The sequence below is a fragment of the Parasteatoda tepidariorum genome, chromosome 4 (assembly GCF_982258835.1).
Source record: "Parasteatoda tepidariorum strain Cologne lab strain chromosome 4, Ptep-v5.0, whole genome shotgun sequence".
In the NCBI taxonomy this organism is placed as follows: Eukaryota; Metazoa; Arthropoda; class Arachnida; order Araneae; family Theridiidae; genus Parasteatoda; species Parasteatoda tepidariorum.
In genome coordinates, this window is record NC_141758.1 from 58,442,257 (window position 1) to 58,456,613 (window position 14,357).

General features: G+C 25.8%; 2 protein-coding genes across 4 annotated transcripts in view; one reads left to right on the top strand and one right to left on the bottom strand.

Moving 5' to 3' along the window:
* Nucleotides 1-12,152, bottom strand: part of Mybbp1A (MYB binding protein 1a) — a 47,968-nt gene extending 35,816 nt beyond the window's left edge. Inside the window, exons 1-7 of one of the 3 annotated variants that reach the window (XM_016065186.3) lie at nt 11,826-12,152; nt 11,590-11,706; nt 9,482-9,562; nt 5,077-5,253; nt 2,324-2,446; nt 797-889; nt 607-712 (exon numbers count right to left, since the gene is read on the bottom strand). In XM_016065186.3, the coding sequence (XP_015920672.1) occupies nt 607-712; nt 797-889; nt 2,324-2,446; nt 5,077-5,253; nt 9,482-9,562; nt 11,590-11,706; nt 11,826-11,981 (853 nt within the window). In that variant the 5' untranslated portion in view covers nt 11,982-12,152. The remainder of the gene's footprint in view (nt 1-606; nt 713-796; nt 890-2,323; nt 2,447-5,076; nt 5,254-9,481; nt 9,563-11,589; nt 11,707-11,825) is intronic. The other 2 variants (XM_071182338.1, XM_087161180.1) reach the window with 2 other exon arrangements.
* A 181-nt stretch (nt 12,153-12,333) lies between these two features.
* LOC107449598 (poly(ADP-ribose) glycohydrolase) overlaps nt 12,334-14,357 on the top strand; it is a 32,789-nt gene continuing 30,765 nt past the window's right edge. Inside the window, exon 1 of the mRNA XM_016065180.4 lies at nt 12,334-12,603. Within this exon, the coding sequence (XP_015920666.1) occupies nt 12,522-12,603 (82 nt within the window). The 5' untranslated portion in view covers nt 12,334-12,521. The remainder of the gene's footprint in view (nt 12,604-14,357) is intronic.

A 14,357-nucleotide genomic window follows, 5' to 3' on the forward strand; every position in this document is an offset into this window, starting at 1 on the left:
TTAAAGAAAATCTGAAAATCTCATATTCAAATTAAAAGCACAGAATTTTCACTTGAAAAGGAAATAAATAAAATAATAAAAGACTTTCAATAGAAGATTACAATTATATGTAAAAAAAAAAATTTTCATAAAAGATACTTTAAAAAGTTATTACTTTTAACAAAAAACTGTGAGAAAATTAAACTTATAAATTGATAACTTACATATTGAGATATCTGTTGTGAAAACAAATAAGTAATCATTTCTTTCACATGATTCCTCTTTTTTAAGAACAATTTTTGATTGGATGCTATTTTCTACTATTTCAAATTCAATTTACATTCTGTTTCCTTATTTAAAATATAATTAATAAAAAATTAAAGAAAATATTAACAATAAGTCATGCTAGTCAATTAAATATATACATCAAATTATAATATATGACATCTTCTAGCAATAACACATGTTCCTTTAAAGAAAAAAATTTTTTAAAAATAAGCATAATTTTAACCAAAAGTTCTTTTTTACCAAATGTTATTATTATTTTGTATTTTTTCGTACATTCTTCAATTTAATAATTAATTCGTTCTTAAATTATCATATTATTAAAAAAACATGTACAATTACCATCAACTAAAGCAACCCAAACTTCCTTCAGGCTCTTATGATTTTGACAACTAATTAGAATTTCAGAACACAATGGATGCAGCTTTGGCAGACAAGAAGTAGTTTGCTAAAACAAATAAGAAAAAAAAAATTTAATCACTTAGCAAATTAAAATGTTTATTCAATAATGGGACCAAAAAAGATAACTTACTCTAATGAATGTTTTCACATTTTCAAAGTTGTCTGCAGAAAGTATGTCACGAGTATTGAATTTCTTCTTCAAATACTTCTCATTAGCAATTTCCTTAAATATGAACATTTTATTCAGAGAAAATAAAAATTTACAATAATTGGATGAAAATAAACAGTTTTTTTTTTGAATTATTAAGAGAATAAATTAAACAAACATAATACAGTACAGAATCCGTTATCCGGAAATCAGAAAACCAAAAAACCGGAACAAAATTCGATAAATTTTCGCGCCATTAAAAAAAAAAAAGAATTTTTTTTTCCTCATAAGATATTAGGATCTTTTTTTTCTTTTTTGAAAGATGTTCAGCTTTTTGTAGCGATTCAGAAAACCGGAAAAATAAGTTATCCGGAATAGCGATGGTCCCGATCGTTCCGGATAATCGGTTCCCTACTGTATGTGGAAAGGTTCAGGCAAATAGCAGAAAAGAAATAAAATGGATAACACACTCATTTCATAATATTCTGCTGTTATTTATGTTATATGAATAATGTAACTATAATAGTAATGTTTAGCCACTGTAGTTAACATTTGTTCGCATTTAGAATGAAATGCAGTTTTCTTATATTTGAAAATTAAAATTTTTGATTTTGATAGAAAAACAATCAATATTTCCTAATAAATGTCAAATCAAAATATATTTTTATAATTTTTAGAATTGATAAATACTTAGAATTTTACATATATAAAGTGATCAACAAATTGAAAATAAAAGAAAAAACACAAACTTCAAGAGAATATTTATTTATTGATATAAATTTAACCAAAATTGAACCTTAGAAAATGTCTTTTAGAGCTTGTTTCCCTCCCCCCTTTTTTTTGAAAAAAAAATAGAGATCTGAGAACTTGAAACTGAAATTAATTCCTTTTGGGCGAAATTTGTAAGAATATTTTATTTCCATTAAAAAATTATGTACGCTTTTAAATGAAACTACTAATAATTGAAATTTAAAAAATCAAATATAACCCTATATTATCTAAAAAACAAAATGTAACCCTATATAATCTATAAACAAGAAATTATGAGTTTTTGGAAATGAGGAATTTATTTTTGTTATTTTTTAATGTTTTCTAAAAAAAAAAAAATTTCTCCAAATTTTAGTTAAAAAACATCATAGGGAGTTTTAACAAATACTTATTGAGAAATCTGAAACAAATAGCGATCGAGTAAGATTAGAAATTTAAAATAATTTTTCTGTTTCTCCTCTCAGTAATATTATAGGCTTGATCTTTAAATTTGAAATGAAAAATAATCTTTAGGCGTTGGAAATTTTTTTAAACCTGAGATGAAAAATAATCTGCAGACGCTCTGACAGTCCACAGTGTCTGTTTTGCTAGAGGAAACTATGGAGCTCTGACATGGTGAAGCTAGGAAAAGGATAAGCAAGCAGTTCTGACATGCTGGAGCAAGTAAAATGAAAAGCAAGCAGTTCTGATATGCTGGTCAGCATAAAAGCATGCAAGTCACAGACACACACATATACTCACTGGAAACATTCTTCTGCAGAGCAAAAGAATCCACAAGGTGTCAGGAGTACATTTGTCCCATCCACCAATGAACTTTTCTTTTAAATGAGGCCATATTTTTTCTTTGAAAGTGTCAGATGGAAGCTACAAAAAATAAAAAATGTTTAAATCCTGATTTAAAAATTAAAAAAACTGTGTCACATAATATAATACGAAAACTTAAGATTCCTATGAAATAAAAAGTTAATTTAAAACTACAGAAAACTATCTTTTAAATAATTACAAAAAATAACAGGTGGGAAATTATGAGCAAGTATAATTAAAAATATGTACAACCATCAGATTTTATTAATGATGTTACACATTAAACATATGATCCAATTTGAATGAAAAATAGGTTGGTTGAAATAGTATGTTACTATAAATCACCATACATAAAATACTTAAGACTGACAATTATATAACAGACAATTTCAGCAAAAAAGAGTTTATTAAGGTAGTAAGAGTATGCTCAATCAGATTATTTCTTCCAGGAAAACAAAATTTTTTCCTTTTTTTAAAAAATACTGAGTTTAAATTATACATTATATAAACTCCTTTTTCATACAAGAATTAAAATAATGCAACAGGCTTAGTTTGTTAATTGTTGATTATTAATATTAATTCATATAGAAAAGAAATACAAAGGTTACAATGCCTGTGAGAAATTATTTATGGAGATTAAATAATTTCTTTTTATAGTAGTCGACATACATAATAAGTCGACAACAACAATTAATTTACATATGAAATATACCAGACATATGCAATATACATTGCAAGTAAAAGCAGTTTTTAACTTTATATGGATTTTAAGTTATTTAAAATTTTTGCTGATGAAAAAAAAAATAGCAAAGACATTAGAAATGGAATATATTTTCATGAATCTAAGCAAATTTAAAAATTGAATTTTTGAATACTTGAAAAAAAAGGGGATTTAAAAAACATAAAACTTTTTTCTTAAGTTATACCACAGTTTGAATCCTTAGTAGTTTGGAATTTATGATAGCGTTCGGTAATTTCAATTTGATTTCTTGAAATTATATTTTTTAACAAAAATAGATCTTATTTCTGTATACTAGTCCTTATATGAATATTGTTAAAGTAAAGCAGTAAATAATTTCTTATATAGTAATCATATAGTGGAAGACAAATAATAGTCAACAATGACAAAAATATTTAGTTGGTGTTGCTATAATAGGCATAAAAATAACTTGGAAAACTGCTTTTAAGAGAGAATTGTTTTAACTTATGCATTGCAAGTTAAAACAGTTCTCTACTTAACATTCTATTAAGTCCATTAAATTTCTTACTGAAGAAAAAGTAATGAAATAATAATGAAAAAATAGTAGTAAAATGGTAAAGGTAAAAGAAATAGTAATGCCATTAGAAATTTAAGATTAAAAATTTTCATCAATGTCAGCAGATTAAAAAATTGAATTTTTGAATACTTGAAAAAATATAGAACTTTCTTTCAAATTAATCTACAGTTTAAATCCTTAGTACTTGGAAGTGTCTGGTAATAATTTGATTTCAAGATATTATAACAATTATATATATATATATATATATATATATATATATATATATACATCAATTATAATTTCATTCCAAGAAATTAGATTTTGCAACAAAGATATACTTATTTTATTTCTATGCGTGACTCCATATATCTTCGAATTTTATATTAAATTTTAAATAAAACATTCATAAAGTACACTTACAGTATATGATAAACCACTATATTTTTATGCTAAATTTCAGATTTTTAAAATTCAAACATTTAAAATATTAGTAAAAAGTGAATCAGTATTTTTCAAAATTAACTTTACTTTTACAATTACAAACATCTGATAATTAAAAATTTTGTGAGGAATATATCAATATGGTAATTATTTAAAATTATATAATTAAATATATTTAGTATAATTAATTTTTAACATCAAATAATAAATTTTTAGCATCCCAATTTATATCCATCAAATAATTTTTTAAAATTGCAACAGCACAAATTAAGAATACAGACATGTTACAGTCTCAGAAAAAAAGTGGTGAACAGTGCTAACACATTACTTAAAAAACAAGCTTCACAAAATACAAATTATTAAAAAAAAATTATAAAAAAAAAAAGAATATAAGTTAAATTTTAAAAAAAAGTATATAATTTAAATTTTAAAAAAAAATTCTAAATAAATATATTTAGTAGCTTTATTTAACTAACTATAGGTTAAATGATTCTTCAGTTAGTTGCTTCAAAATTTAGTTAATTTTTAAATTTTCAATTAGAGTTATTTCTTACATACAAAATCTGAAGATTTAACATTTTTCATAAAATTATTAGTAATAATTAATAGTAGAAATTTTAAAAAGATATCAATTCTACTAATGACTTAACTTCATGCACACAATATTTAAATTAATCTCTTAAAAATAGAATAAGATTTCAAATTCTCCTTCATAAAATTTCATAAGAGGATATTTAATTTAATCATGTTTTTTCTCTCAATAGTATAATTCAAGAGACCTAAAAATTCTGGAACTAGAAATTGGTTAAAATAAGATACTTTGATGACTTAAATCATTTTGTTGATAGTGTCCCAGTTCAACATAAATGATTTTTAAAATAGTTAAGTCTTACAAAAGAAGAAGAAAAAAGTGGAATTCTGCACAATCACAAAACAGCTGCAAGTCAGAGAACCAAAAGTTTTTATATCATTTAAAATTAAAAAACTTACTTGATCAAATAGTTCTTTTATAATTTCATAACAAGTATTTACAATGTAGTTTCTCCCTTGCCACAAATCAAATATATTCAAGAATATAAAGGATAAATGACTGTGATTTGCCAATCTACCTGATCTCACAAGAGAGGAATAGGCAAAAACTAGTCCAAACACAATGTCACGTTTTTCCTGTAAATAGAAAACTGTTATAACACAAAAAAAGATTGAAATCTTAAAGATAATTCTTATTAATTAGATAATCTACATTATTGTCTAGAAATTCCTAATGATTCCACTTACAAGGGAAACTAGGGAAGTGTGACTCGCCAATTTTGAAATAAACTAGTGGGATGTATGCCTTATGAGGAATAATTTTAGGAGGCAACATTCGTTTCGGCCCATAGAGGGTCCTATGTGAGATAAAAAGTAATTAAGTATGTAGAAAAATCGGTATTTCATTTCTTCAATGTAGACTATTAGTTATTGTAATTATTTCATACTCCAATTAATTTTGCGGTACTTTCACGTATTATATAATGCATATTTATTTTCAAAATTTATTTCGAAAATTTTATATATCTGTAGTTTATCAGAAAAAAAAATTGGCATTTAAAAAAAAAAAAAAAAAAAAATTGGCATCAAATTTTTAAAAAAAAATTTTTTTTTTCAACAAAAATTTCCTATATAAAAACAAGTGAACAGTAATACATTTCATTTATATGAGAGTCGAAATATAAGAAAACATTTTTGAAAAAATCAAAGTCTTAAAAAAAGTGTAATTTCCAGAAATCAATGTTTAATATACAAGATGCTCCTTTTCAAGCAGTATTTTGGCAATACTTAAAAAATACGTTTTGTTCCCTAGCTTATGACACAAAAGTTATTATATAAATATTTTTAAGGTAGATCTTCGTTTATAAAATAAGTGTATTAAAGAAATTTTTTTTCGTTGAATAAATAAATATACAATCTTCAGAGTTTCAATAAAAAAATTAACAATTTTGGCCATATAATAATAAATTTATTTAAAGAACGTGACTCTAAACATACTATAAATAAATAAATAACAATTTCTGATTTTCAAAGAATATTTAAATTGCAACAATAATTTCAGCTATATTAATGAGTTATCATAAAGATATTCTTATATACGTCATATAATTCAAAATTTAAATATTTTGCAACTAATTCATTTTCCATCTGATTAAAGATAAATAGTAGCGTAAATCTCTAAAATAACAAAAAAACACATTATATAATTTATAATAGATAGCGTACTTTATAAAATTTATAATGTAGAATACATTATTCTTCAAAGTTTTTGCAATAGTGTGGTGTTCTTTTGTTTTGTGGGTCAAAAAAGTGGTCCATACAGAGGACAATTTTGCACCACGAACATTTAATTATTGCCAATTTCACGCAAGAGCTACAGTTAAAGTCAATGTTTTTAAAGCAAAAGTCAACAGGCATTACAAATTTTGGTGGTTCTTCTGTAAGATTCTTCTGTAAGACCATGTATATTTAAATAAGTTTATATATCTGGGAGAGGAAAACTGATTGTGAGTCAAAGATTGAAGCTTGAGAACGTTATTCCTTAAATGCAAATTAACGTCATAATCGTGTAGTATAACAATGTCTGAAAAATACAGTTGATCTTTTATGAAAAAAATCGAATTGAAATATTAAACATTTTATAAGTTCAAATTTCCCGCCAAACAAATTTGAAAACATTTTTATAAATGCAATTTAATTTTATGCAATCACACAAATTATTTCAGATTTTTTTGCAAGATCTAGCAATATGAAAACTTTTTTTTTCTTTTTTTTTATAAATCACATTTTTGGATGTTACATAAGCTATACTCATAAAAAATTCCATCAGTTTTGGAAAATGCGTATTATATTTCGACTCTCATATAAATGAAATTTATTACTGTTTACTAGTTTTAATATTGGAAAATTTTTTGAAAAAAAAAATTTAAAAAATTTGATGCCAATTTTTTTTTTGAATGCCAATTTTTTTTTTCTTGATAAACTACAGATATATAAAATTTTCGAAATCAATTTTGAAAATAAATATGCATTATATAATACGTGAAAGTAACACAAAATTAATTGGAGTATGAGATAATTACAATAACCAGTTTGCATTGAAGTAATGAAATACCGATTTTTCTACATACTTAGGACCCTCTATGGGCCGAAACGAATGTTGCCCCCTAAAATTATTCTTCATAAGGCATACATCCCACTAGTTTATTTCAAAATTGGCGAGTCACACTTCCCTAGTTTCCCTTGTTAGCAACAATCATTACATTTTATTAATCATTGTTGCACAGGTATAAAAAGAGAAGAGCATCCCACACACTCTTTACAGCCCAATTGAAACTCAAACAGTATAGTTATAAGTTTTGTTAGATTTAAGCAGGGAGTTAACTGAATGTTTAAGCAGAGCTCATTCTAGGCAGAAAAAAGGGCAAAGGTGCAAAAGTTTAAAAAAGGGCATTATTATTCTAAAAAGGCAATTATTTCTTTCTATGGGTTTTACACGTTCTATTAAAAAAACGTCAATTAGTAAAATAACATTATTTTTTTTTTACTCTACTAAAAGTAGCAAAGCAATCATATTATTGCAATCAAGTTAATTTGCTTAGTAATTAATTTAAAATGCATGCATATATTAAAATAAAAAATTTATGTTTTTAAGTGTCTGTAGTTATGATTTAATAATTAAAATGATTAATAATAATTATGATTTAATGATAGTGGAAATAACTGCAAACTTTCAAAGACAAGTGCAACAAGGGGGTGTGATGGCTATTTTTCCTTTCCCATATCAATCTATGTATTGACAGCAATGACAAACTAAATAAAGAGTTGAAAATAACAAAAGTTTAAGAAATCTATTGTAGAGTTTGGGGAAAAAATAAAGAAGGGTTGAGGAAAGAAAGGGAAAAAAGGGTATGGAGTCTATTACATCAGGGCACTAATTTACTTCAGGGGCAACAGGGTGGATTCTTTTGACTAAAAGGGCAGCAGGTTGCTGCGCCCTGTTTACACTGCCTAGAATGAGCTCTGGTTTAAAAAACAAAAGGCATTATACACAAATTGTTTTTTTCTTCTTCTCTTTTCTTTTATTTAAACTTTTATTTCACATTGTAAGAGTGCTTTGCAATTACTGTATTTCAAAATAAGTTTTTATAGTTGTGGCTTGCCGGTGCCTGGTATGAAGAAACATATAAATTTTGACAGAAACCAGTACATACAGTATATCTTTGTGTATAAGTCGACTTTTAAATTCCCAAACTTATGAAAATCATAAGGTTGACTTATACACTGGTAATAAATCTGACAAATAATCTAATTATAAGAATCTCAAACCCTTCAAAAACTACTTTTAGTACGTTATATACAATTAATTTTGCATACGTTATGTCTTATTTTCTTTACATAATTTCTTTTTTTTTTTTTTGCAGAAACAAAGTTTTAAATTGCATTTACAAAAAAATAATAGGAAAAGCTATGATAATTAATTCAAAAGTATTTAAAAAATGTATGATAACGATAACTTTTAAACATACAAATTAAAAAATTCCAGAAGATCATCGGTGTCAGCATTAACAGGGCAGTAATACGAATCTCATTAACCCCTTATAACGATCGGTTAATTTTCAAGAAAACGGACATTAGAGGATCTATTTTTTTTTATCACATATCACAAATACACATATTTGATTAGTGCTGAGATCTAGTTAAAAATGAACTATCTGCAATTACCTTAATATATCTTGGTACTGCCATCTGGTATGCAAAATAAGAAATAAAATGTTTTTCAGGCAAAAGAAATGAATTAGTTTTATTCTTATTGGCGCGTTACTACTGAACACTCCAGGCCGGAAATATTACGGGAGCTAGAAATAGAGGCCGAAACCTCACCCTATCATCTTCACGGGAGCGAGAAAGAAGGGATTAAGCAATGGATTCTCGTCTGCTGAGTCATACAAAAAAAAAAAAAAAACACCTTCACACCCACTCAAAGAATTTAAAATTCCACACTTTTTTTAAAAAATTTTGCAATAACATTTGAATGCAGATTTTGCCATGCTTTTAATAACAAGTGACTGGTCACCTCATAGCATTTGTTAATAGTGTATCTTAAATTGGGAGCAAATCTATCACATCTAGAGAAAACAATATGAAATAATTTCAATTTGTGAACTTTCATAGACTTAATAATTTTTTTTCAATTTAGTTTTAGAAATCTTCATAATTGATTATTTTAGCAGTTTACTTACATGCACAACATACCAGAAATTTGCTAACTTGTACTCAAAAATAGAGGGTCAATTTATACAGAGTCTTAAACACCAGAATAAATAATACAAGTTATAAAAATGTGCTAAATAAATTTTATAACCTGTTTTGGAGTAAAAGATAAATGTTGTTTCACTAACTCTAAGACATCTTCAATTTCTATGATAGTGAATTTCTTTAAAATCTAAAGACAAAAAAAAATAAAAAATAAGATTAAAATTTGTATAAATTTTATACAGTTTATTATTGTTAATAAATGATTTCTTAAACACTCTTTCACACACAGTTACTTAATATTAATAAATAATAATTTATACTTAACACATAATATTTAAGAATTGCAACCCAGTATATACAAAAAAAAAAAAAAAAAAAAAAAAAAAAAAAAAACATAGCAAAACAAAATAATTGCAAAACTTAGGATGTTTCAGAGTAGTGGCCGTCTAGAAACAAGAGAGAAAAAAATTTAAAGGTTTCAAAAGGTATTTAATTCGACATATATAATGCATAGCCTACCCCCAAGCAACCCACTATCATATTATCTTTTACAAGTTTTACAAGCTTAAAATCCCTTTAGTACCTTGGTAGAAACTTTTTAAAGGGGGTTACTATGAATCAAGCTGCATGAATTTTAGAATGCGTAATTGTGAATCGCAATGCATACCTTTTAACCGTATAAATATAAAAATCAATATCCGTACGATTACATGAACACATACAATACAAATTAAAATATTGAATTTTAAAAATGCATAAATATAAATTGTGAATTTGGATTTTAATCTTGTGTAAATATGTATCGCGATATTTTAAAAAAGGAGTGAATAAGAATCGCAATAGTTAATAATCACAATAAAACTTTTAATTCATGTGAATATGAAACGTGATGAAAAATTTTTCAATCACGTCAACACGAATCAAACTTTTAAATCAGGGAAATATGGAAATCAATGCTTGATACTTAAAATCATGTAAATAAGAATGACGATAACAGAGGTTTCTGGCACAGCTCCAAATATTCAGAATGACGAAAATACGTGAAAGAGCTAAAATCACATATATGAAAAGGTCCTGTTAACGAGATTTACCAAAAGTTTTAAAATTTTAATTTTAGATCGCAGAATCACGTAAAAAATTTCTTGGGATAACACTTTTGATTAGCAAATGTCTGAAAACTAATGGTCTTGAGAAACATAAATTTACAAAATATTTCCAGAAAAATTATTTGCTTGGCTTCTAATTGTTAGACCGAGTAGGATGATTAAAAAACAATGGAATTCCAGGGCACACCAGGAAAGCAATCACCTCTACATATTTCATTTGACACCTTGACCGCTGTAGTCTGCGCAACAGATCCTGATACGGAAATATCCCCTGTAAATTAGTACTGATAGAATAATAATGGTAGAGTTACCGCCAAGTCTTTGAAACTTCCAGGCAGCGGTCTGCGACAAACTAAAAAAAGCGTCATAGAAGGAACCAACTCGAAAGTTATAACTCGTAACCACCTTCGGGAAAACATCTACATGTTTTTGTTTTTTTTAATTAGCACGTTTAAAATCTGGGGGAGATTTCCGTGCCCTGATCATTGGCAGAATTATCGCCAAGTCGTGGCAACTTCCGGGCAGCAGCCGGCGAGAAACTAAAAAAACATCACAGAAAGGGACCGACTCAAAGTGTATAACCAGGGGTCTGTTTAGGTTTTTCTGAGAGGTACATAATTTTTACATAGTACATTTTTTGACATATGTCATTTAGACATAATTTGTGAAAATTAAAAATTATATTAAAAAATCAACACAGAAATATGGATTTATCGTTTCTTAAGGGATACAAAAATAAAATTTTAAGAAAAAGTATTTTGTGAAACTACCGTTTTTCCTAAAATTGAATTTGTGAAGGTACCGCTAAACGGTAGTAAATTCGGAAAGGACAGACCCCTGATAACTCATAGCCACCCCCGAGCAAACATCTACAAGTATTTTTTTTTTTTAAATTTGCAAGTTTAAAATCTATTTGGCATCTTAGCGATTGTAGTTGGTGCAACAGATCAGGATACAGAGATATCCCCAAATAATGAAGCGCAGTAAAAAAAAAAATTTCAAATATAGTGCACAATGATTGTATTCGACAAGTAGATAAAAAGTTTAAATATCATGATCAGAATTCAGAATTCAATTTCAAAAGTTTAAAAATCATGCTCAATAATACTTCAGTTAGGAGCAAAGCAAATCCTAATCTTGCAGCACCTCTGGGAGAAGCAAGCCCTTTTATAAGTCTTTCAATGCAATACTTTAAATCTTTGTGCAAATCATCTTTATCATTCTCCTAAAAAACAAAACAATAGAATTGAAACTGATTAAGTTAATTCTTCAAAATCACTTGGTGATTATTTTAAAATCACTTTATGATAATTTAAATTTCAAGGATATTATGAAAATTATTACCTGTGCTTGTTTATTTGACAAAGAACGAAGAATACCCAAGCAAGCATCAATTCTATTTTGAGAATTTTCGTTTGCTAGTTTATAAAATAAATCTAAAACACTTTTATCCAGAGTTTTAGGTTTTTTTTCCTCCACTTCCATGATTGTTGGACACATTAGCCTTTATAGTAGTTATAGAAAAAACAAACAAGAATGAATTAGTATTTTTTATGCCTTATAAGTATACATGAGAGCAAGATAGGACTTTTTGTCAGAAATCCATGCAGAAATCCCAGTTTACAAAACAAAACAACACGTGCAGAATGTAAACACAGCTTACCTCTTCCAGTTTGTTAAATCGTAGTAACTTCCAAAATGTAAAATCTTAAAATGCAGTAGTAATGGAATTATAATATTTCAATATTCAAATGGATTATAAAAAAATGATTTGTAAGATTGAGTTGAGAATTTATTTAAAAGCTTTTCAATTTATTTTCATAATTAAATAATAGAGTTTTGAAAAATAATTACACTGATTTGGCAACAAGGCATTGCAAACATTCCTTCTGTTTGTTTTCGAAAGAAAATAGAGACAATTATCAACATCTCGACGTGATATACCTGTATAATGATCGATTTTAAACATTTTTATCTAAGACAATTAAATAGTTTTAGTTAAATTAGTAGAAATGAGTGAAATTATTATTTTGCTTCATTATGAGTAAAGACAACAAACGATTTCGCCAAATCAGCTTAGCAGAAAGTTTTTCCTATTCTAAGAAATCTAGAAATAGTCACTGTGAGCCTCTTTCTTAAATAAGACATTTCATGCTTATGAAATTAACTTTTCTTTTTCAAAATAATACTGTATGACATATATTTTAATTTAAAAGTAGCACATTTTTAATTTTAAAAAAGAATTATCTAAACAGTGTCAACTAAATTATCTGAACTATTATTATCCCACTATACTTACATAACATCTCGATATCTATAATGATTAGTAATTCTTGCAACATTTTATGTAACTATGTTACTTCTATTTATTTCAGAGAGTAAGTTCTGTCGAAGGTGTTTCTGTCAAATGTGTTTGTCAAAGTTGCAAATTTTAATGTAATAAGATAATTTTTTAAATAACTGATTTTCCTAAGGTTTTTCGTGTTAATTATTTTTTAAAAAGTCAAAGTGGTATTTCAGGGGGGATTTTCTCACAATTCTTCATGTTAATACTTCTTTTTTTTAAAAAATATATTTTGTAAATACTAATTTTAAATATTGATGTATGCACTCATTTTTTCTCTAATTAATGGCCTAAATATGTTTATGTATGCCTTAACTCAGATGATCGGGAGTCTACTGTACATGCATTTAAAAATGTCTGTTAGATTTCATGCTTAGTTGTGCAAATATTTTACTTGTGACTAGGACTGGGCGATATTAGAAATTATATATCGTGATATATCGTTAGTTTTGCATCGCGATATAGCGATGTATCGCGATATAGTATTTTTGAATTTCATTTACTTTAAGGCACAGAAAGTCAGATTTCTATCAAGACTTCATACGCATATTGATTTAAATCAATTTATAAATTTGAAAATATATATGTTTTGCTAAAGAAAGATATTAAATAAATTGACTAAGATGTACAAATCTTACTTAAAATATTTATTGAAAAAATGTGTGTAGATACAGAATGAAATATTTGCACTTCTTTATCGTTTATAAGGTATAAGCAGTCTTAATTTAAGTTCACCCCTAAAACACCCTTAATGAAAAAAAAAAAAATTGTTATTAAACAAAAGCTGATTTCAAAATTTCAAAATATATTTTAATTAAAATAAAAGTTAGATTGACTAAAAGCCGAAGTTTAAAATTAAAAATGTTCGAATTTTAAACTAAAAAGTAAACATAAGATTTGTAATAATTTCTTAAAATTTTCGTTCTCTGAAAGATTTCTCAGTTTAAAAGTAAAAAGGGAATTTTATAAAGATATCTAGCTGAAATTATTGAAAGAAAATTTAAAAAATTAAAAAAAAAGTTTGTTAAGAAATTCATTATACACTTAAAACAAAGTGTTAAAAATATTTTTTTTTTTTTTTTTAAAAAAAGAAACTTTTTTTAACAAATCAATATTTGCTTGTACTATTATGCGTAAATAATTACAGAATTATTAAGTTCGATCGTAATGTTCAAATTCTTAATGAAGAAGTAAACACAAGTTTTGCTATATTTTCTAAAGATGATCACGCAAATAACAAAAGATTTCTTAGTTTAAAAATAAAAAAATAAATAAAAGTGAAATTTATCAATATATTTACCTAACAGCATAGGAACAAAATTTAAAAAATAAGTTCGTTAAAAAATTATTTGTATGCTTAAAACAAAGAGCTAAATAAATTTTAGAAAAAAAATGCTTCTTAAACACTATTTTTATTATTATTTCATAGAAATAATTAAATTAAATTAAATAATGACCGAATTATAAACGAAAAACAAAGTAAGGCAAAGTTTCTTAATTAAATTCTTAAAAATAAAAACAAAAGAATTGTG